A 26114-nucleotide genomic window follows, 5' to 3' on the forward strand; every position below is an offset into this window, starting at 1 on the left:
TTTACTCTAAAAAAATATGAAATTTTGAGCAGACTAAAGACACAACCTACCTCCTCGAAGTATTGGTTCAAAAGAAAAAATTTGGTGCTAGCCACATTAAAAATGCTGAGAAAACCACTACGGGACATTCTGAGCTTCTGATTGGTTATTCATGTCATATACAGAAGTTAGTGTATACGAGGGAGGGTTTCCAAAAATGGAAAGAGGTGGGCAGGGTGCCACTGTAATTAATTTATTACATGAGCAATAGCTTAGCAAACAGAAAAATCATTCTTATTTTATATTCTAGCTTGTCACTATCTGTAACTTGAGTTTCTAATTCGTATGAAACTGAAGACTTAATATTTTGACTTTACAAACAGCTAATTTGAACCAATGCTGCATTCAACATACCATGTAACAAATAATGCTTGAATATGGCTTGAATAGGTAATGAATAGTTTAGTTTTATTATAATAAAGCAGACCTTATAACTTGATATCGTATGTTTGTCAGTTTATTTTTATTATACTAATGTAGACCTTATAACTTGATATAGTATGTCTGTCAGTATAGTGTTATTATTATAATAAAGTAGACCTTATAACTTGATATATAATTTACAATGTTTAAACAAGATTTTGTCATCATCAGGTACCTCCAATCATTATTAGTCTCAAAGTGGGTTCCTCGTCATTGAATTTGAATACCATGTGACACACAGAAATCAATGTTTATCTGTTTTGGTAAGAAATTGCATAATGTATAGTTCTAGAATTTGTATTATAATCTACAGTTTGATACCAAACTTAATGACATAAATTTATGAAATAGTAGTTCAATAAAATTTTTAATGTGAGTCAACAAATGAGCTGACATGGCCTTTCACCTGTGACCCATCTTGAAAGGGTTAAGAGGTTGATATACAGAGATGACTCTGCTACTGACCAACAGTCCAAAATCTCCTACATGTTCAGATACGCACCCTAAACCAAAAGAGAAGTATCTGTGAAGATGTGCACCTCCAGAGAAGGAGGAGGAAGAGAAACAGTCACTGTGGTGTTGTCTTGGTTCAATCAAAAGGCAAAGTTCACATGATGTGAAGGAGTAAGATAAATAGAGGTGTCAAAGGGATATTAAACATGGTTTCACAGATCTTGGAAAGCCCACTGAAGTGGTCGCATGTGGGCTCAACTGAGGCGAATGAGAGCCTCCAAAGAAGACCACATTCCCAAAAAAGATAGACCCTCTTGTACAGTTGGAGAAGGAAAAGAGGAAATGGTCTGCACCAAAAGCTCCATATATTGCAAGCAAAAGGAATAAAATTTGGCCCAGCTGAAATGGGAATTGAAAAAATTTCCTGAGATGAACAAGGTATTGAGTGGAGAGAGGAAGGACTTCACAACCTTGACCAGCCAACCTAACGATGCAGCTTCTTGAAGAGGAAACTGAGTGTGAAGGGAAGAGATGGCATGTAAAGGAGCAAGAAGAAGTCATCTATGTAATGGTAGAATCAAAGGACCCTGAAATGGAGAAGACAGGTAAAGGCCTTAATTACCTGACAAAAATGTAGGTAGCCAAAGCCAGCCCAAATGAAAGAGCCTGGAATTGGTAGACAGAACCCAGATGGACAAAATGAATAAAATGCCAGCATGTTGGGGAGATGGGTATGTGGAGGTAGGCATCCAAGACATCTACCTTCTTCATCAACAGACCAGAAGTGAAAACCTATCAAACACAAAGGTATGACTCCATGGGGAATCAAGAAAGATCGAGAAAGCAGTTCAAGAAAGAAAGACCAACAATGAGACACCAGTACCCAGTCTTCTTGGGGACATTGAACAAATGGGAAAAGAAACCTAGCTGAGAAGGATCCACCTGTTCCACAGTGCCTTTGTGAAGAAGGTCAAGAACTGCCTCAGGCAGATGCAGGCTGGAAATGTGATCCCAAGGAAGGAGAAGGAAATGGGAGGAAAGAAAGAAAGAACCTATAGAACTCAAGGGTCTGTTGTGAAAGACTCCCACACAGTGGCTAAATGCAAAAGCCTGGCCCCCACCAGACCTGTAGCTACCACATAGTCACTGAGACCACTGGGGCTCTGAATCTTTTGATGAAAAAAAAAGCAACTGACGTTGGAGACACAAAGCAGGAACCAATAAATAGAAGAAGGATGGGAGGAGAAATGGGATCAGGCTCAGGAGGAGGTTGAGACAGATGGAAAACCAATGAGGAAAGGGAAGTGTGTAAATGGAAGACTCAACTCTGGATTGTAAAGAGTCAGAAAGGCCTCCAAAGATATTTTGCCTTAAAATGGGAGACATATGTAATTCCCATGTGGAGGTTGGGGTAAACATACACGGGATGACACGGCATCCCATCTCAAAAGTTCCCAACAACAGAGGAGCCATGTCTAGAGGAAAAGAGTGGAAGAGGATAATCATGCCAGTGAAAAACATGAGGACACGAGTCTCCAACAAAAACCTCTCTAGGGAATGATGAAGGGTCTCAGACAAAGTGGAATGAAGGAGGAGGGAGAACAAGGTGAGGTGGATACAGGAGATCTGAGGTTGGTAAAACATGACCAAAGTATTGTGATTCGAACCCCACAGAGACAGAAGAGAATTCAATTGTTGCAAATCCAAGAAAGGAAACTCAGACCTATAGTGAGTCAAAGCATGGGCCTCCATTTAAGTGAGGGTCAAGACATACTGACCCCAGAATGTAATTGGTCCACAAACCTATTGGTATGAATCCCAATATATGGTGAGAAGAGAAAACAAAATGACCCACAATGTCTTACTTAAAAGGGAAGAGGAGGAATCAAAGGAAATGATAGACAAGGACAAACATAACAATCCTGGTTTATCAATTCCAGGAAAAGAGGAGGAGGTCTGGACATATCCACTAGAGCTAAACATGACAGTATGGCATAGGCTGGGAAGGAAATAGGCTGTCAAAATCATCATCCTTCTATTCAGGCACTCTTGAACAAGGCATAACAGGATGATCTACAGGCAAATCTGAAGGTTGCATGAAAGTGGCCAACTCCTGGCAAAACAACCCCATAACACCTTTCACGGATAATTGCAGACCTGACACCATTGTAGATGAAGTAAGAGTAACTGCTGTAGGACCAGCAGTAAAAGTAGTAGTAACATTAAACTCTGAATTCATGAAAACAATGAGTGGAAATAATACAAAATCCACACAGGGAACTAAAAAATAATAATAAAGACACACAATATTAATGTGTATAAATGGAAAGTGAAATGTAACAAACTAAAAAACAACAACAAACAAACAAGTCACTGATTGCAATTACATGAATAAGGCTCAAGCCAAAAAACAAATCTAAGCATCATGAGTGCCAATCGAGAAGCAAAGTTGAGTTAAATGGCAAAGAGAGAGTCAGCTGTGTTAGGAATTGTATCACACTTCTACTGGTGGAGGATTGTCGCATCCTTATTTGCATGCATCTGACTCATGTGAAAACACGTGAGGTAGGTGTGAGTATCAAGACTAGTGGCAAGCAAACATTTATGCATATAGAAGGCAGTACAAATCAAGAAAAGCTATTATGTAAGGGAAAGTAAGATATTGTATCGGAAAATTATTTTTGTCACTTTGTTTTCAACTAAAATACACCATACATATTCACAATTAAAAACAGATAGTTATATGTAGTGATTTTCAACATGTTTTTTATTGCACTTGAAAAAGTGAAGTAGAAAATTTCATATTAACAGATACAGAGAACTACTAGGAGGAGATATCTATCTTACATGCATTAATTCAGGCTGCATATTTATATAAACCTGAAATAAAATTAAAATTATATTTTTCTTAGTTACAATTTGATGAGAACACTAGTGCATATATATATTAGTCTTTGTTATCAGAAAACAATTTTGAAAATCCCAAACTTGTTAGTTGTCACATTAATTTTGTAACTTTCAAATAAATGTCTAAAAGTAGTTTTTTCTCACACTTGAGTACAAGACATAACACAGAAATTTTCTTTACACAAAGGAATATCATAGCTTTCTGTATAACTACAAGATTCAATTGATTTTGATTTTTTAACTCAAGAAATGTAAAAAATGGTAACTGTAACTGCTAAACATACAAAAAAAGTATGAACTTTAGTGTTACCCCTACTAAAGAAGAGTCATAATTATATACCCAAAAAAGTTTGAATTTCAAATTCTTGAGAGTACCAAGCCACTTTGTTTATTGTGTTATATTACAGGCATTATATACTATACAAATTTTACACAATTTATATTTAATATCTAGAAACCTATTCTCAATATCAGTTTACTCCTACTGCATGGCAGTAACACAAATTTCAAACAAATATACAAACTAAAAGAATTAGTTAACTTTAACCCTTATATTAATTACTTTTAGGGTACAATGTATAAGAAGAGCAAAGTTATACATGTGTTAAAAACCAACAACATATCACACCACTGAAAAGATCTTGAATTGGAATTTAAAAGTTTAAACATAATATGTCAACTGATAACTTGAAACTCTTATATAGGGATTCCCAACATTTTATGTAAGGAATGAAAAGCAATCTGAATGAATTTTGAGAGCTACATTTTGGCTAAACAATCATTATTGCTTGGCTGTAAAGTTGATCACATTTATTTTCCCATATAATAATTTTAACCATTATTTTGATCTTCCATAAGTAAATATAAAACTTGCTTTTTTTTTTCAGAGTTTATACTTTCTCTACTGTTTTTTTATATAATTCCCTGTGGTGAATGAAGTCTTTACAGAATAATAAGTTTAGTTTGTAAGTAAAAAAAATTGTGATAAAACTACTTATGGATAGAACCAACAACATTTTTCCTAAATTTATTTCTACATATAAGCTTATTGTATCCTTTTCAAATAAGTATCTACAATTTTATGGATTAACAAATTCAGGAAATATTTAGAACAAAGGTGATTGCTAGCAATAACAACAGAAGTGTGGGTCTTACTACAAAGTAAAGATTGTAAGAAGGAAAAAGATAAAATTCTTATGTGGTACTGGTACTAGTAGTATTACGTACAAATCACACAAATTTATCATTCTAAATACTGAATCATATTATCATTATTATGAACTATATATAAAATTATGCTAAATTATTGAGCTTAAAACTACAAATTTAAATGCAAAAAATATTAAAAATCACAATCTCTTTCAGTTCAAAGTGCTAAGCCTAATTCATGTAAAGACCTTGCACTCGCCACTCAATAGCAATTAACCCTAATAATCGTGGATCAACTTCTTTCCTAAAAATATATCTATTCTCAGTTAATATTTCAATATAATGATTAATATAAATAGATATACGATGTAGTATGATTTAAGCTACTATATAAAAATTACATACATCCCATGCAGTTTTTTCCAGAAGCAAGTTTTCTAACACTTATAGAAAAGCAGTTTTACAACTGGGGTTTAACATGCCCAAACACTGTTTTATAAAGAAAAAAGACTAGAAAAAGTTTAGATACCAATCACAGATTGCAGGACCAATGCTGAAGTGGAAGGAAAAATGTTAAAAAAAAATTTAATTCTTAGAGGGCACTTATTTACAGTCTAAAATGTATTTTAGGATTTTTTCATTAAATTCCCCTTTAAACTTCATTAAATAACACAATTTTGTACAAATAATTGAATTTTATGCTACTATTTACAAAAATAAAATCTGAAATCCAATAAAAGATAAGTTCTCTAATTTTTTTTCAAATGTGATTTTGCCCTCACGATAAGATCAAAATGGCCACGGCAGGTAACGGATTAAAAAATAACTTGTTTAGAATTTCTTGTTTTACTAGTATCAGCTAATCATTATATTGAAGGGTAATTGTTTGTTTTTTTACACTCATAACATAGATAAATTTATGTGTAAAAAATGCAGTGACTGTTCTTAAAAGAAAAGTATTTACAAAAGTAGTCTGTGTATTTTTTACATAAGAAGAGTAACTGGTAACAACACCTATCATTTTATTGTACAAAGCATACTGGTGAAATAGAGAGAGAAGGAACAAAAACATTATCAGATGACACAAAAATCTGGATAGTTACTCTTTATCCATCAAACCGCCCTTCAACTTCACCTTTTCTATCCACTCCTACAGACAAAAGTCACTTGCTATCTTAAGTAAGATCATAGCTATTCACTAGTAGCAGAGGTATGTTTTAATCATAGAAAATTATGAAAAATGTTTTTCTAATTACTATACATGATATAAATGTCAATTGTCTGCATTCCATGATTCAAATCAACATGTATATGTATGCGTTTTATTTCTGTTTCTGACATCCTCACTTTTGTTGCTTTACATTTTCTTTCCAAAACAAAGAAAAGAAGAACAATAATATTATCATTTGTTTGTTGATGGTTACCATAATTTTCCAAATATAATATGCTCTGAAATATAATACACTTTAATCTTCATGAACAAAGAGTCAAATCTGCCTTATCACCATAAATAATACACACCAGGACTTTTGCAATACTGCTGTCAACGAAACTCTTTGATGACAAGAATGATAAGAGTGTCTACATAATCTCTAATTACGTTTCACCGTAGTGCTTGCTATCTTTGCAATTGCAACCAGCAAAAAAACCTTGTCAAAATGTTAGAGTACAGTAAAATTGATAAAAGTGAGTTTACCTTAAAGCTTGGTATGTAGAGAAGTTAAGCCAGTTATTCAAGGACAGTGGTTTGGACTCAGAATTTGAAGGTTTCACCAACAATGGTTTGCAGTTTTGAATACATAAACATAATGTAGCAATAATAGTTTTGCATTTCCTTACATTTCTAAGTGTGCATGGAAATAAATCTCAAGAATCATAAGACTTAGCTTCTAGATCATTTTATTTCAAAAATCATGTTTAAATGAATGAAAATGGGAGACAATTTTCATTTATACCATAGAAAAAGAGAATTAATAAGACATGCCATTAAAATGCAATTGTTCTAGTATGTGTGCATTATTATTTACAATGCGTGTTGGAAAAGATGGTCTGGACTGACTATAAAAAAATCCATTTAGATTTGTTACCATATATTATATGCAGCCTAAATTTCAGATAAATTTTTAGTGAAAAAAAGTATTTTACATTCAGAAATTAGCAGTAATTTCTCTTACAAAGTTGCTGCTTTTAATATGATGGGAGTGTCCAGATATGTTCATAAACATAAGAATAGTGATATTCCAGTATTAAGAAGAGCTATGTCAATATTCCAGATCTGTCCAAAAATCTGTATAAAGAGGCTGAGTATGTGAAAATGGTTTTAGAACTTCACCAGTCATTAGTCCATGTTGCCATGCCTGGTCTTGTTCTGTCTGACAACTGTGCATCTTGACAATAGTCCTGCAACATAGTTTTCATAGTAAAGGGTTTCTTCATAAGGCTATCATATCCAAAGCACACTATTCCTCCTTGTAGGGTTTCCATAGCCCATCTAGTTTATGAGAATGATGATTTCTCAGTGCTTATTTCAACAGTCCATGGATAACTTGGTCACATGGATGGCTTTTGCCACTGTCTCTTGTGTTTGTGGATTCTTACCTATTACAAGATGTCACACTTTATTTACCATGGCTGGGGTATGATTTCTTGATGGCCTCTTTCTGCTTGATTCTGGTACCCCAAGTTGATCCATATTCCTTTGTTTTCCAATGCCATTAAGTGCAATAAATATCCATTTTTGAAATTATAAATCCTGATCTGAAAACATCAAAAGTGGTAAACTTTCTGTGGCATCATACTAGCTATGAAATTCTAAATTTGCAAATGTATTTCTAACGCATACTATTTCACCGTGACTTTATATAAATAGTATTTGTCACATGACTTGCTGATTAGCATACTTAAAATGGGTTTAATACAACATATTCAATCCTCTGTACAGTAACTGTAGTGTTACTCAAACCTTTCTTCTAATAACACTAGACTTACTACTGTGTCTCTAGATCAGTGGTTTACAAATGTATGTTACAGTAAGCTGACAGAGAATTTGCAAGAGTTTACGAAATGAAGAATTATTAAAATAAAAAATAAAAAAATATTGCATATGGTGGCAAGGGTGTCATGCAAATCAAGGTAAGTGGATTAGGGTGTTTTTGGTAACCTAGATATTCTGTACATGGAAACTAATATTTTTTGTCCATTTATCAGTCCATTTAGACAAACAGCAATAATATTTTTTCCATGTTTAAAAAATTTAACTTCTTTTCTTAAAAAATGGTCAGATTTCTATTACATACATTGTTCATTTAAGAAAAGAATAATCTCAAACAAATGAGCTTTATTTGTATCTTGACTGAAACCTGAACACACGTACTGTTCCATTTATGCATTCTGATTAATACTAGCAAAGAGCAAGAAGAGAACTGATAAAAACAGCAATAGTTGTTTACTACTCTTTGAATGATTATTCCTCTTAATCTCTATATATCCATTTTAGTATGGTATATTATTTTAAAACTAAAAATAATATATCACCAAAAATGGGATTCGAATGCCAGCTATCAGGGAAAGCTATTAACAATGATTCAGTTTATCAGACCAATACACCATTCCCTCATTTCACTTTTCCATGTGTACCTAGACTTGTAAAACAGCAGTTTTAACTTAGTGGATATGAAAATCAATATGAAAACCAGCTATCAGGGAAAGCTATTAACAATGATTCAGTTTATTAGACCAATACACCATTCCCTCATTTCACTTTTCCATGTGCACCTTGACTTGTAAAACAGCAGTTTTAACTTAGTGGATATGAAAATCAATTTCCCATTAAAATTATTACAAAAGTTTTCATAAAATATATTAATATGTGTGCTATAGTTATAAACAATTCCTAGTTCAGTGGAACCTTGTTTCATATTACTCATCCTTTGTTTACTCTGTTTCCCCTTTTAACAAAGAAAAGAAGTTTATCACTTTTTTGACTGTTAACTTCTCTTAATCTAAAACAGATATGAAGCAGTTACTTTTAAAACCTAAGAATAGTGGCATTCCAGCATTATAATGGCTGTACCAATACCCAACATCTAGCCAAAAGTTCTGTCCTGTATATCTTTCTATCTATATATATACATATATAAAGTAACAATAGTGTTATTCCATCCTTCTGACATAACTTTCATTCTTTATGCTTTTTTTAATATAATTACCAAAACAGGAGCAAAGTTCTGCCAACTACAACACCTATTTCTAACAACTTGATACGGTGTATAAATGTATATTATTTCAAAATTGAAAGTCTATCTATAAAAATATGTATAACCAGAGGTTATCTACATTCCAAATATAAATGGTTGAAAGATTTTAGTATAGAAAAAAAAGTAGTGATTAAAGATAGAAATAAAAACAAATGGGAAAGTTAGGGGATAAACTCTTACTGAATATAGGCCATTACACGTATTCTTACTTCAAACCTTATGTTTCTTTTTCTTCCAATGACTTGGAAGTTCAGAACTGAAGCCTAACATAACTAATGTAATACTAATAAGAAAATTGTAAGTAAGCTAATGTTATGATTTTATCTTTTTACCTTAATGTATCATATTATGCTTATTCTTATCTTTATAAGAGGCCAAACTGTATTTCCTTGGGTTGCTGACCCAAGCTGTGTCGATTTGCCTTGAACAGATGAAACTGCAGTTCACAGCAAAGGATGCAGCCAATCAAGGATTGCATTAGGCTTCTACATCACAGATTATATTTACACAGCTGAATTTTATAACTGCAACCTGAAAAGAGCCACAAATGTGTGTCCACAGAATTTGTGCAGTATAATACAGAGGAAAACACTGAAGAAAAAAAACTGAATTGCTTAGATGATATTCAATTTGAAATACTAATTTGTTGGATTTATGAAAATATACATGTTCAGAAAAATTTCTGATTCTTTGTTGGCTAATTTATGCATAGATATTAAAGAGAAGTTACTGTCATATGTTGCAAAGAAATGAAAATTAAATAATTTACTGTGTCAAATTTTCCAGCACATTATCAGTAGTTTTGTTACTTCTATAAACGGTAGCTGTATGTGCTACTACCCCACATATACACAGAAGATTGAGTTCATTATATTAAACTGACTTTGAATATGCAAATCAGCACATATCAGTACTTTTTTCAATACTGTTTGGTATTTTATAGTGTGATGCAACCAAAAACTAAATGCTTTTCAGAAAGGGTATATAACAACCTCTTCTATTGCAAAATATTCATACACCAGGATTTTAAAAATCAGTTCCAACTGAGAACTTGGAATTTCAAAGATGGGATACCTGTTGTATAGTTAATGACATTAAAAAACAAAGGAATATAGATCAATTTAAGGCATCAGGACTATCCAGAAAGAGACCCGTGATAGTTCACACCCCCATTTTGATCATTAAAGTGTAGCATCCTGTCACAAGTGAGAAGCACAAAGGCCAATGGCAAAAGTCATGCACTTATCTTAGGCAAAAATACATAACATTATCAACAAGGATCTTTATCTCGAATTGTGACACAAGTTGTTTCCACATCATATCCATTCAACAATTGCATACATCATGCAACTGGAGAATTAAAAGGTAATTCATGCAATTCCATACAAAATCATACCAGTCAAGTCACAAAATGCAGCACTTATGAATCTCTGTGTGATAGGTATGTTTAAACAGACACTGGATAACTTGATGTATTATGAACATCAGATACAAAATAATGGCAAGCTTTGGACATTACAGCCTTATCATGGAGCCTTTTGCAATGGAAAATACACTGCAGGACTATTGTCAAGATGCACGGTAATCAGAAAGGGCATGACCAGATGTGGTGACATGGACTGTAACAATGTGGTGAAGCTCCAAAATCTTTTAAATATATATTTAGAAAAGCTAGAAATTAAAGAAGAGAATATAGTATAGGGAAGGACAGTGTGAATCTTATGCAGCATATCCAAACCTTAGATGAAATACAATTAAATGTAAATTCATGAGAGAGAGAGAGCGAAAAAAATTGCAGCCACAATACAAACATTTAACACCTGGTATTGTAGAATTTGTATTAATGTACAGTTCTTAATATCTAATATTAATATAGTAGTACATAAATTGAATATTAATGGGTTCAAGATGAAAACTTTAATTAAATATTTTAAATTATTTTACAATAAATATAGAAAATGTTTATCCAAATTTGAAAAGAGTGATTTAAACAATGTTAAAATATGCACAATAAAAAATAATTTCTAATATTCATTGTTGGGGAAATAATTGGAATTACTTATTGGACATTTCATATCTTGTACAGGTAGATTAATGTAGTGGTAGTTATACCACCTTACCTATATAAGACCTGCTACTGTGTGGATCTTTTTAGAACCATTGAAGATCCAGATAGTGGCATGGAAGGGTGGAGGATGGGAGCTATACTTTTAACATTGATCAAGAAAGACAGTTGTTTTTTAAATTAAATCTACAAAAAGCAATATATAATGAAGTACAAGCTCCCCATTTTTCCTGACAAGTAACAACAACGACTGAACATCAGTCCAAGAATTAGCTTTACCTGTAGTGGACAGACTGAATAAAACCAGGACATTTTATGAAGATATTAGTCAGTATATATGCTGTATGTATTAACTTATATTCTCATTAATAATGTAGCTATGTAGCTGTAGTATTGTTTATACAGTGGTGACTCTACTGTATGGGGTCTGTTTATTTACCATGACTCATATTGTAGTTCAAGTTCTATCATATTCGTGCTTCTTCTCTGAAAATGTCCAAAAGCTATAGAAAAGTTGTGTTCAAATGCTGTCAGTGCTTTGTTACAAGAACATCCATTATCAAAAAACAATTACATTATATAAGAGTACACCTTACATAAGTAATCTTTGAAATGTTTCAGTATTTTAACTCATTCATTTTTATTTGATATAAAAAATGAGTATGTTTATGTCTTGAGTGGATTTAATCTTTAAATACGGCTCTTAAAATTGACAAGGGAAATATGATGAAAAAAGTATCATATAATAGTAATATGGGTAAGATTTCCTTCATAGAAGCTTAGTTTTAATAACTGAGGTACCACTTAACTGTTGTTGCAAGACCTCTACAGACAAAGCTAGCACAGCATTTGACTTGACAGGAAAATTATATATGTATTAAGTTGTAACATCTAGTTGATAAAAATGTAAACATTTCATAAGTGATGTGTAGTATTTAAAATCATATACAAATGTCATGCTTTATACATTAAAACAATGTAAAGTTCTGATACAGATACTTTGCTATCTTTCCATGTCTAGTTAGTAAATTTTTAGATTATTTATGAGATGTATTTAAGGCAACATGGCTTAGCAGAAATAACTCATTCACCTTCTTTGGAGGAAGTTTAAAAAGCAAAAATTAAATCTGGTGCCAAGGTCAAGCATGGGTAGAGCATCGATGATCAACTAAAGAGGAGTAAAAGACTTACGTTAGATGTGTGGATAACACTTCATTTATGGGACATGACTTTTATTTATCATTGTGTGGAAATTATTACTTGTAATCTAATTTCTTGCTATATGGTTGGTTAATTAACTTGTTAAGTTTCCAATAAGTACACATGTAATTAAGTGATTTGTTTTAAGTTATGTCAACTACAATTTTACTGATTTGTGTGATTAATGTTGTACTAAACCTATCTATGAATGATTACTTTTACATATTCTTTATTAGATCATTCATGAGGTATCTGTAAGTTAACATTTTCCTAAATTGAAAATGTATTTCCAATAATACTTACCTCGCTGACGCTTATAGCTATTAATTGACTGCCAGGCTTTGCTACTTGCCCATTTAAGCATTGATCTGGTTTTTTCTCGCTTCTTCCAATCTTTTATACCCCTCTTTGGTGATATTTATTTTGTGACACTCTCCTCCTATGTCAATGTATCCTCTATCCTGGTACTGTATATAAGTACCTCATTTAGATAAGTTTATCACTTTTTGAGACTGACACCATCCCAGTCTCTTACACTGGCTCTTAGTGGAGAGGACGGGCAGGAGAGGCATATAATAAGCAACACCAAAAGGGGACAAACCTTTTCCTCCACCTGATGAAGCCTGAAAAGCAACACCACAGGCTCAGAATGATGAGATCGTGTATGCTGTACTCAACCAAAGGAAGAGAACTAATCCAATCTGAAAATATGAACATTTATCCTCACTCCCCAACTGAGTGAGCAAGGAGTATTCCACTTCCCCCAGAATTATGGGGAGGACATAGAACAATTGTGCTCATCCAATAACCCAGGATGGGACCAACCAGCATTTGGAATTATGAGGAGATAGTTGACCCCCTCCAAGAAAATTGGACTGAACTGATATTGATCAAAAAGATGGGCCATGCACACCTCAACCTGACAGCCAAACATCAAATCTGAACCGGTATTACGAGTAGGCTCCCACGTAGGCTGGTGCTGGTCCTACCTACATCTGGTAAAAAACATCCAGGTACCCAAGTAGGAGGGCCCCCAACTTCATCCTCTTCTCCAAGAATGGAGGAACTCAGTCTAACACAGTGAAAGTAAAGCCTCTGTCCACCATTCCAGTGACTGGAAACTGGAAAACCTTAGCTCCACTAGTAGAATCTGGAGGGTAATGTGCATTGAGAAGCCCCGAGGAACAGTGCTCTGGAAACAGTGCAATAAGTGAACCAAGTTCCCTAAATTTTTTAAAGCAAACCGACCCCAATTTATTCAATCCAGTGATTGGCTGAGACAGGCAGGATCCCCTTTATCTTTACTCATGATAGTCCATGAGTGGTAATCCAGTATGGTGATGGTATATTAATACCACCTGCTGAGCTTATAGGATGTTCGTTGGTCAGCAGCCACAAAAAATAGACCTGCAGGTAAAGGGGATACATAGTATATAACAGTCAGGACACAACCAGGTATATAGAAAGAACACATAACCTTAATCTATCAGGTAGGTGACTGGAATGGTCATTTGGGACCAATCACCCAAAAAATGTGCGGAAACTGGAAAGTACTGTGGACTCAAAAAATATGTAATCACGATAATCGAATGGTAGTCAATAAGGCTGCTGTAAAAAATGGCGATTGTGGAAGATGCAAAAACATCTGTCAAAAAATGACACTAATGACTGAAAATGGTTCAACCTCCTCTCAATAATAATGACATGGTGGATAATAGTGGGGAAGATGTGAACTGAATGATCAATTGTGATCCAAGAACCTCCAGAGCTCCTGGATATACAGTTAAAGTTACCACAAGTTCAGAAATTCTTGGAACTGAGCCCTAATGGCCCTTGAAGATATACAATAATAACCAACACTGCTGGTGATCTGACAAAGCAGTAGTAACCTAAGATATAGACAAAATTTATTCTGAGTACCAATGTACCAAGGGGCTGATGTTGGGAGTCAGAACTTATGAATAAGAGCAAAACTATGACCCCCTGTAGCATCAGATGAAATTCAAGACTCCAACAATAACAGGGAGGAATGTAGAAGGTGAAAATAGAACCAACATGCATGCTAACAATGGATCCAGCTCATCATCAATGAAGTTGGTGATCCAGAGAGACTTCTAACAAAGTAAAGTGAAAGGAAACAAAATGTTGAGATTTAGTTTTAAGTCCGTAGACTTACTCTGTCCCATCAGGGGACATAGACCTATATAGGTGAAGTACAAACTCTGCCTCAAAACTCCAAAATTTGAGGAGCAGATATACTTTTGAGAGTTGGAAAAATGCTTCCACCTGGTGGTAGTAGGATAAATCATGAAGTTCCAACAATGTATCGGATAAAGCCTAACTGTCTCTTCATGTAACTAAGAATTAAACCTTCCAGCATGAGCCACAATATCCATGTATTGAGAAATAAACTAAAAATTCACTCCCAGGAAGAGGCCAAAACATCACACACACTTGAAGAACCAACAGGAGAAAAACAAATCAAAGGCAGCTTATCCCAAAGTAGTCTCCTTTTTGTTTGTCATAGGTCAATTAAGGACTGTGTTGATTACCACTGATTGGAACAGCATTTTGAACAACTTAGGGCCATATGATGCATCCACCCTAAGGAATTGAGACCCGGACCCCAGCGCTGAGATTCCGTAAACTTACCACTGTCCAACAGAGGGGCTGAAAATCGAAAAGAAGGCACAGGAAAAAGCAAATATGAATCTAAAGTCTCCCCAAAAAGTCCAGAATTGCCCTCAATTGCAGCCTCAGAGCCCTCGAAGGACCACCACAGATCAGAATATATGTCTCCATCTCACTACGAATAAAATCACTGACAGTCTCAACCGAGAGTGACCTACCACCCAATTTATAGGTGGGAACCAATTTGCCTCCATGCTGGAAATAATAATCCAGGAATTCATAACATAATTGGCCTGCCAATTGGAAGAAGAAAAATGTTCTTATTTTTATTATTATGAAAATCAGCTAGATAACATGATAACATTCAAAGTATCTCCAAATGATCATAATACTGAGGAACCCATTAGTGACGCTTTGTCGAGAAAAAGTGATAAAATTATGTGAACGAGGTGCTTATATGAAATACCAGGATAGAGGGCGTATTGATGTAGATGAAGAGTATCACAAGACAAATATTGCTAAGGGCAATTGAGTGAGGTATAAAAGACTGAAGCAATCGAGAAAATATCAGACCAATGCTTAGATGGGCAAAGTAGAAACCCTGGCAGTCGAGTAATAGCTATAAGTGTCAGTGGGGGTAAGTATCTTTTGGAATGCAGGTTTTATTTTACCTTTTATAAAAGTTGTTTGGAAAGCATTAATTTGCATGAAGTCATCATAAGATAACAATGTTCATACACTTATCAACAGAAAAAAATTCAAGGACTTTTGCAAAATATTCTGAGAACCAACAACCAGGTTTTAAGGACCTAGAAATAGAGATATAGTAATACTATCCTTTTGTGTCCCAAACTCAGTTCAATACTAATTTAGATAGGCTGATATGAATCATGATGATATATACTGGATATGGAAAGAAAAATATGATATGGATACCACATAACATGTATTAAATAATTTATGCAAAACCTTACTTTGTCAATCCATGTACATCCCTTGCCATTTGCTCTTATATTTTGACGCTTTGTTTAGTTTAATAATAATAAAAAAAAACAGGTATAGAGATACCTTTAGTTAACAATGTCATCATTCAGTTTTGCAGTTATTATTGTCAATCAAGCTCTCAATCTCACCCTTTACAAATTATGAAGAAATGAACTGCTTTTGGTGAAAAACATAAACTGAGTAATAAGAAGCAGCCTTTTTACTCCAAGCACGATTATTCATTGAATGTTTTGATGTTTAGATTTACATTTTAATTATAGGAACTATTACAACACATAATAAAAACTAAAGAATTACATATTAAATAAAAAAACATACAAGAAAATGTGTTTAATAAGATATATGCTCCACATCCAGAACGACTAGATTTGAGCATTAGACAAGTAGTGTAACTTTACTCTGATGGACAAAGGATCAAACCACATGTTAGGAGAAATCTGTTTCATAAACTTCTCACTTTAACAAAATGTTTGAAGATCAAGTTTTGCAGGCTGATGTTACAGCTGCAAATCTCCTCCTGACTGATTTTAAAAGTACAAAATGTGTGGATACATATTGAGCAAATTCATAAGTACATAAGATAATGTCTGATATGTACAAAGAAGAAAAAATATAAACAAACAGGTAAAAAGATTTTGGATTCTCTCAATAATTACAATGACAGACAGCTATATGAAAGTAAAATCAGAGATTTCTCCCAATGATGATTATGTGGACAATATTAAAAACTAATTTCAACTAAACTGAAAGTCATGAGCTCTTATGATGTTTCAGAAGCTAGCTCTTTGATGAAAATAAAACTACTGTATCTATTTAACAGATTGTATGAATAAGTTTTCCTCCCATCTCCTGGTACAACAATAGGTGTTGTTAATTTTCACACATAACTGTTAACAAGGAAGACCAGACAGCCAGGTACTTTATTCATTAGCTTATTATAAAGTATAGTTTCACATCAGCAACCACCATAGTGATCAGTCACAAATTTCAACAAAATTTTGATAACAGTAATTAACTGTAAGACTGAAGTTGGTCGATTTCACCAGCCTTGAAACTGTAAAACTATACATACTATAAGTGTGAATTTACTAAAGGTACCTTCAAAAAATTTGGCAAACATTTAATAAATATTAGGAGTCTGTTATACACACACACATAAAAAAAATTCAATAAAGTATTTGTCTGAGTGAAAGGTGATTTTCATGCTAAGAATAAAAATACTTTTTTCAACTTACACTTTTCACATTTCATTTTTATAACCTCTAGAACCTAAATGAATATCAAAAGTCTTTTCATAAGACTTTATTTTTTTATTTCTGTAGAGAAATTATTAATGTACATTGAAAAGAAAAGTTTAAAAATATGAAATGAAATGATTAATACCTTATTTTCCTCTGTATTGACTGCAATATTGTCCAGAAACTTTCAAATAACTTACCTTAACATTCTTTCAACTGTTATCCTTTTTCACACCTGTTTTCTTTTAATTCTATGGTTTTATTGCCATATTTGTACTGCTGGAACAGTAATCCTTATTAAAAATAAATAAATCACAGCAGAAGCCCATTACCAGTTTTCCATAGCTAACATGAAGCGTCATATTTTGCAGAGCCACTTAAGCTAGTATAACTTTTATACATTTTTTTAATAAAGTTTTGTTAGACTAAGCTAAGAAGTTTATAATTTTTACATTTTAGTTATTTTTATTTAAAAAAATATAATGATAAATAAAAAATATGGATTCCTAATACTCAATGTGTATTTTCAGTCTCATTCTAGGGTCTGAATTGTTTTTCTTTACAAAATTGAATATGATGAATACAACACTATAAGAAAGTCCAACCTATTCTAATTCATGTATGAAAGAAAAAGAAAAGAAAAAAGACTACATGAATTGTATGTCTTAGTATTACATACCCCTGTCCCTCCTTGTCTTTCTTGGTGCTAAAAAAAAAACAAAAACAAATGAAATATTTTATTGGATTTTATTAGAAAATCAGAACAAAAGCTATATATTTATGAGGTAGGTGAAAAAATAGATCAGTAAATAAAGTATGAATAATTTAACCCCTATACTTCCCTATAAAACTTTTGCCTATTTAACACTTCTGTATCTTTACTAGTCTTTAATCAACCATTTATGTATATTGTGAAATAAAATGCTCAACTGTAACATAAGATTTTATCTATATTTTGGCATTAACAATAACTTCAACTAACTTTTTCTGATCAGCAAACAAGTAAATCATAATCAAATAAATGTACTTTAACAGTTCCTATAACCAGTTTGTATATGTTACACTAGATATATATCAAGTTTGTAGACAAGCAAGTTAGCTACAGAAAAATACCCTATTAAACACTTACCACTGGGTGGAATCAAGTGAAGAACTGATCCAGAATTTTTCATTTTTCAAGATTTTTATGAATAACTTTTAGAACTTTATGCAACAGTTAAATGTTGATTTCTAATTATTTGTAGTTGAACTTGAATAATTTGTTAACTTAAATGCTATATAAAATAAGTTCATCAAAATTATTCAGTTAAAAATAATTTATTGTGAGATACAAGTTTTGATAAATATGTTTCGCATGGTTTCATGTTACAATTTACTTTGTTCTTCTATTATCAGACAACAGGGTAAAAGTGTAAAATGTTTGTGTCTACCCTGTAAGCTACTTGTCAGATACTTTTTAACAGACACCTTACTTTAGTAAAGCCTACAATAGTCTACTTTCTTGTTTTAGTTTAAATGGAATATTTTGCTTTACAATAGGGGTTCTACAATAAAAAATACAATTTAATAGAAAGGTGAAACAAAAACATGAAGCTAAGGACTCAAATGGGGATGAGACAATGTATGTAAAACAACTGTAAAATCCCAGTTTGGTAATTAAAAAGGTCGTTTGGGTCAAAAATATAAATGGATTTGAGTAGACATGATAGTAATGAGTATTCAAAAACCTTCTGATATTTAGAATTCCGAAATATAGTGGATAAAGATGCCTTATATAAAACCACTGTCGACGAAGCAAGACCCCTCTCAAATACCCAAGTCAGAAAATGGGATATGGTAGATACTTTAGGATGAAGAAGGTTTAAATTCCCTTTAATACAATAAGTATTCCATTTCCATTGTAAATGGCAGTGGTTGGCCAATGGAGAGATTAGATAAATACAGAGAAACCTTAGAAGTTAAACCCTTATGTCAGACAAAGGACTGCATGACTTCCAAGCATGAAGATTGAGTTTCCGAACATCTGGGTGGAGAATGTCTGATCAAGGTTGTCTCAACAAAGACTGCCAGTATGGAAGAGGTAGAGATGGACATTCCTGCAGATATCAAAGAAATGGAAACCACATTTGAGCTGGCCAATATGGTGCAACTAAGAGAACTTGACAGGAAGTGGAACAAACCATAGTCAGAGCCCAGGACAATAGCCAAATTGGGGGAAAAGCATACAGATGTAAACCTGTCCAGTTCTAATTGAATGCATTTACTGCCAATGCTTGAGGATGAGGTATTGGAGACCAAAACAACTTCAGCTGAGAATTCCAATGAGTTTCAAAGGCATCAATCGTTGGAGACCTGAACTGAAAGCAAATCCACTGAAAAACCACATGATGTAGCATTCATTCCATTGGAAAGAAATTGGTTGGGTCAAGACAAGTGATCTGCAATTAAATTCATCATCCTGGAACATGGCATGCTAAAAGGCTGATATGATGAGAATGAGCCCAGTACAGAAGATCCAAGGTACGAAAACAAAGATCTCAAGAATGTGTGCCTCCTTGACGAGAAATCTGAGAAACCACCATGGAATTGTCGAAATGTACCATTACAATTTTTTCCCTTGAGAGACAACCTTGAACGATAGCACGGTGTACTGCAAGGAGTTCGAGAACATTGATACAAAGAGTAGACTCGTCTTCTGTCCAACTACCCTGGAACTCCTGACCTTGAAGATAAGCTCCCCATAAAATAAGTTCCTAACCAACTACCATTCGCAATTGACAATGTTGCTTCTGAGTAATGAGACAGGATGATCCAAAGGGTAGTAATGAATGATTCAATGGTCACATAGTGACCACTGAAGGGACCTCATATGTACTCATTCCAAAGGAATGAGAGGTTCAACGGATCCTCATATCCCTAAAAGAGAGAGAACCATCCACAAAGTAGAAGGAGACATAAGTAAAAGCCTGATGGTTATTTCCATGGCTTGTAACCTTATAGGGGTTGGTTGAGCTTGACTTAAATGAGTATTGAAAAACACACCCAGATGGACAAGATATTGCATCAGTGACAGAATAGATTTCTTTAGTCTAATAAGGAAGCCTGCTTTTGTGGCTTCTGAAAGGAGAATCTGAGAGTGTTCTATTAAACGATGGGATTGTGCCAGAAGGAGTCAGTCATCCATATAATGGTGTGTGTGCACAGACCCAAAGAATGCAGATGACAAGAAAAAGCTCGTACAACTCTGAAGAAGACATAAGGTGTTGATGCAAGACTGCAGTGCCTAACCCTTGTGTACAAATCTGAGAAACCTCCAGAAAGATTCCGCTATGGGAATATGGAGATAAGTATTGGTAACATCGAACTTGTCATCGAGAGCTCTGGGGCAAAGTGCCATCGTAGGTTGAGAAAATATTTCATAGTAAAGCGAAGAGGATCTAAAAATTGGTTGAGTCAAGAACAAATCGATGATTGGATGCCAATCTCCTGTTTTCTTGGGTAGAACAAATGAATTGGGAATAAAATTCCAGAAGAACGGGATCGACCCTCTCTACTGCCTTTTTGACTAACAATCCTCTTATGATGGGAACGAAGCTCCACTAGTCGTGGATCTGTTGGAGGTGAAAAGGCAACAGGTTAAGTAGATAATGGTGGAGGTGATGTAAATTGAATGACCAACCCTGAAGCCAGAACATGAAGTACCCATGGATCCCTGGTGCTCCCCTGCCCACGGGATAGTCACCAACACTGTTGTTGACGGTCCATCCATGCCGAAGGTCCTCAAGAATACAGATGGACTCTATTATAGAAACTAATAGACCTGGGAACCGAAGGAGGAGGTCAGGAAACACCAAGAGCGAACACTCCCAAATTAGCACCAGAAAGGCATTAGGTGATGATGATAAAGTCTCTGGAACTCCATCAAACCACATGGGATAGATTAAAGGAGTTTCCTGTAACTCCCTGAGGGCAGAAGATGGTAATAAAACATTTTATAACAAGGCGTCTCTACCCAATAAATCCCAACAACAAGTAAGCCAAGAAACCAGAGAATGAACTGAAGAAGACTATCTGAGGGAAGTAGACTTCAGCAAAGTCCCAAAGTCGTTCTCAAATTGCTGAAGGGAACATTGATAGGCTTCCAACAAAAGTTGGGCCAAAGATAAATATCTCAAGACAATAATGAGAGTAAGATGAATCCATGAAAACAGTGATCTGTTCAAAGTGATCACAGATTCCAATCTAGAACCCTACAGGTCCAAAAGGGTGTGCATCCATTGAGAATCTAAATATACCTCCTCCAGGGAGTGACAAGCCAAAGCATGCTATTCAAATAAACATGGGAGACAAGGCATAGCTATCCTATCATGTAACTGAGCAGCAAATCTCCTAGCATTAACAGCAATATAAGGAGGAGAAGGAGGAAAAACCAAGTAGTCACTTGCCACCCTTTCTGCCAACAAAGAAGTAGTAGAGTCAAATGCAATAGGAGAGACCCCCCCAAACCTGAGTAACCAACTGAAGAAAAGGGGCTGGAGGTGGCTGATCAAGAGGATCCTCTGTTGAGAACAACCTAGTAAAAAAATGAACTGTAATAAACAAGTCTAAATTCTCTCCAGCTGATCCCAAGTCATTTAGATTTATTTAGATTTTTATTTTTGGTGGTTACAATAGCAGTCAAATTTTTCAACCTTGTATAAAGTTCGGGTAGAAAAAATAACATTTCAAATGTATTTAGAAGGTTTTAGAGATTACACAAATGAAATTTGAGATTTTTGAGATGAAAATCACTTTACAAATGGACTATTCAAAACAAATACTCTTTTCAGTTTATTAAAAATACCTAACTAAAAAATAAGATTTTTTGGATGTGAAATGCTTATGATTTACTGAAAGACTGCCAAATTTCATGAAGATATACAAACTATATCAAAAGTTAGTAGTATCAAATCCATAAAAACTCTATACAAGTACAAAAAGGTCATGTGTTCAGTCAAATTGACTGAGCTCAGTTAGAGAGAGCTAAGTAAATTTTTTTTTAGAAATAGTAGAAAAAAAAAAACTAAATGTTTTATTTTTCTGAAACTACATCCACTACTTTATTTTTGGAATGAAATATGACTAGAGCAATGTTACCTACTACTCAGATTAGTAGCTGGTAGTCATAGGGTTAATAGTCTGTTAAATCCATACTTGTTTAGCATGAGTGTCTTCTTGACTAGTTGGTTATAACTCACCCCCACATATATCGCTTTTGGGTACATGTGGCTCCTGACAGCAGTGTTATAATGAGGCAGTACTGCAATTTTTTATTTTAGAAATCAGCAATACAAAAAACATCTTTCTCATGAGAATTCTAACTTCTAAGGAATGAAAACCAATTCAGTAACAAGTCTATGTTATAACAGCTGCAAGTTTCTTAATCAATACTAACTTTGAAGAAAACAAATCTCTAAAATCTAGACACATTGTTACGAGTTTCTGGAGAAAAAAAAGGCATGAAAATTTACCAGGTAACATTTAATTGACAATCATATTGTTGTATTAGCTTGGAAATAATTAGTTAATGGCTTAGGCCTTAAATGGTTTGCTGTACACTCCAGGAAAAAAAAAAAGCTTTTATGGTAATTAATAGCCCAATAAAATAACAACACTGATATCTAATATTTCTTTTTGATACTATATGGTAGTGAAATGACATTTGACTTGTTTTTTATTAATGTATGAAGAAATGAAAGGGATTTAAACCCCTCCACCTAGTTCTGTACTTATTTATGAAGCATTAAATACTACAGTTATCAATTTCTGAAAAAATGGGTGGAGGGCAGTTTGGCCCTCTGGGCCCCCTCTCTAGTTCCACAACTACTTACACAACATAAAGGAATAGCTATTAATTCCTGATAAAATCAAGGAGTCCATACCCTCTTACACCCATGACTGCTTATATTATAAAACAATATATAATACAATTATTAACTTCTGGAAAAAATGGATGGGTGTGTGGACCTCCTGGATCCCTCCATAGAACCGTGCCAGCTTATATAACATTAAAAATTACAGTTTTGCAATTAGAAATATAATACAGTGTAAAAATAAAAAACTGTAAATTTGCACTTTATTTAACACTTCAATAGCCAGAGAGTTGGCAGTGAGTGGTGACAGCTAGTTGCTCTCCCTATAGTCAGCAGTTCAAAATAAGTGACAGTGGTAGAGAGTCTTAGTGAGCTTTACAATAACAAAGACAGTGTGAGCAAGCTTAGTGATAATGTAAAACAAACCTGAAACCCTCAAATTACAAGGTACCTCCACCAATCATGTAGCTTTCTAATTGATAACAAACAAGTATAATAACAATATTTTGATTAGTTGGACAGTTGTAATAACCAAAAACCCTAATTTCCATAAGTTGATTATTTTTGTTACAATCGACTTAATCATAATTTTGATTAATTGATTGTTGAAATAACTGAAAACAGTAATAATCAAAACAATCAACTTCAATTAGTTCATTATTCTTGTGACACTTGATTTAAACATAAATTTGATCAATCGACTACTGGAATAATCGAAAACAGTAATAATTAGTAACATTAATTTTTGATTGGTTGATTATTTCTGTGACATTAATTGATCAATCATAATTCTAATTAATTAATTTACGAGACACTAATTGATGTACCCTGCTCACAGGTAATCGATTAAATTGTCCAGTTTTAGAGTTGGGTCTAGTGCAACCAATCAAGCATGCTATCATAAAGCTCAAAGGTGACAAACCAACACTGTTTGAGGTGGTCCCTTCTGAACTTCAAGAACATAAGGCAGAACTATGAAGACACTTTGTGGGTAGCATGGATCAGTGGCTTTGCATTTTGGATGTGACAGATGGTTGCGAGGTCAAGGCTGGCTGGCATCATGCTGTTTTGTCCTTGAGCAAGACACTTTACGAATTTAAACAATTATGTTTCAGCCCAACTAAATGTTTGATGGGTACCACCTATTAGCTGGAATTTAACCTGCAATGGCCTGGCATCTCGTTCAGAAAGAATATATAACCATTCTCATCCACTTGTGCCAATTAGGCTAGAATTCAGCACTGGATCTTAAGTGCCATCTTGGCATGGGAGAACTTTGGTTTTGAGTGATGAAAACACTATACAACATTCACTCTTATCAGCAGCTGAAGAACAGTGCTTAATGACAATATTTGACAGTCACTGCAAGTTTTTCTTTCATCTTGTCTGTCTATTGTCCTAGATGTTGGACTCAAAGTTCCTAAAGTTAAGATATGCTGGAAGATGAACATACTTAAGTCATAGACATAATCACAAAAGCAGCTAAGAATATCCCAAGGGTCAGGGGTAGTCTAAAGTTGCTATGCGATGTTAAATTCTTTAACTACTGTATCTGTTAGCAAATGCATGCAAAAGACATTCAATACTGTAAAACAAAAAATTTAGAATGTTATTAAAGAATTTTGATTAAGAATGCTTAAACAGAAGTACTAATGTGAGTTGCTAAAAATATATATATAATAATGTAACCTTTATTAAGAGCGGCAGTTGGATCTCTGTAATTTATGTTTCAAACCACTAATTAAAAGATAAAGGAGAAAAACTATTTAAATGATGTAAAAAATTAAAAGTCTTCAAGTCATGTGTTTAGATGACAACAAAGTCACCAATAAAGCTTGGCTATGGTAAACATTTAAGAGACATGGATTCAAAGAGTTTAACCCTATGTATACAATGTCAATCAATTGGACCAACACATACAGAAGAATTGATGTTTACTATAATTCTAAATTTACTAAGTATATCATTATGAAATTTGGCAAACTTTTAGTGAACATAAAAAGTCAGTTGTACACAAAACCTTAAAATTTCTAATTATGTATTTCTACTAAAGGTGCATTTGAAAATTAATGTAGTCTTTACCAAATCAGTCCAAATAAAATGTGATTTTTCATGGTAAGAATAAAAATACTTCTTTTCACCTCACAGTTTTCTCACTTCATTTGCATAACCTCTAAATAAATATCAACTATTTTCAGTAAAATCCTTTTTTCTTTTCTCTACCCTAACTCTATGTAACAAAATCATCCAAAGCAAAAGTTGAAGAAATTTGAAATAAAATTTAAAAAAATATTTTTTTTTCTAGAACAATTGTCTGATCTACATTAGTGTAGAACCTATTATTTTCCTATACTGAAAATATATTTCTAATAAGTACTTATCTCCTTTCACATGTATAGCTATTCTTGTTCAGTGTTGCCCTCTATATGCAAAAACATATACTGTTTTGCATATCACAAGCCTTGAACTACCACTTACCCAACAATCAATGTGGTTCAACTGTCTCGCATGTAAATCATCATGCTACAGCCCTCCACCAATAGGAGTGTGATATACCCGCCTGATGCATGTGACCCCCTCTATCTGATTCTAACAAACTATTACATCGAGATTAGGCAGAAAGGAAAAGCACAGGTTTTCAGTGGAGAGGACAGGTGGGAAGTGTGAGTACCTATCGGAAATATATATTCAGTATAAGAAAATAATAACTACAGATGCAGTACATAATGATACATTACCTCTTCTCACATACATAGCTAAAATCCCACATTAAATAGACAGAGGGACAGGTGAAAGGAATAGAAATAAATATCCTTCAAAAGCATTCAAAGAACACCCATGAAGTGTGATCCCTGTTGAGAGAGGAACACACGTGGGAGACCATACCACTTCTGTA

At 33.8% G+C, this 26114-nt stretch overlaps 1 protein-coding gene across 2 annotated transcripts in view; it reads right to left on the minus strand.

Moving 5' to 3' along the window:
• LOC106468361 (ubiquilin-1-like) overlaps positions 1-26114 on the minus strand; it is a 73251-nt gene that overhangs the window by 31887 nt on the left and 15250 nt on the right. Inside the window, exon 4 of one of the 2 annotated variants that reach the window (XM_013928779.2) lies at positions 18046-18072. The exons of the other annotated variant lie outside the window; for it this stretch is intronic. Coding sequence (XP_013784233.1) covers positions 18046-18072 — 27 coding nt within the window. The remainder of the gene's footprint in view (positions 1-18045; positions 18073-26114) is intronic. 2 annotated transcript variants of the gene reach the window in all.

Source organism: Limulus polyphemus, unplaced genomic scaffold (genome assembly GCF_000517525.1).
Source record: "Limulus polyphemus unplaced genomic scaffold, Limulus_polyphemus-2.1.2 Scaffold2980, whole genome shotgun sequence".
Lineage (NCBI taxonomy): Eukaryota > Metazoa > Arthropoda > Merostomata > Xiphosura > Limulidae > Limulus > Limulus polyphemus.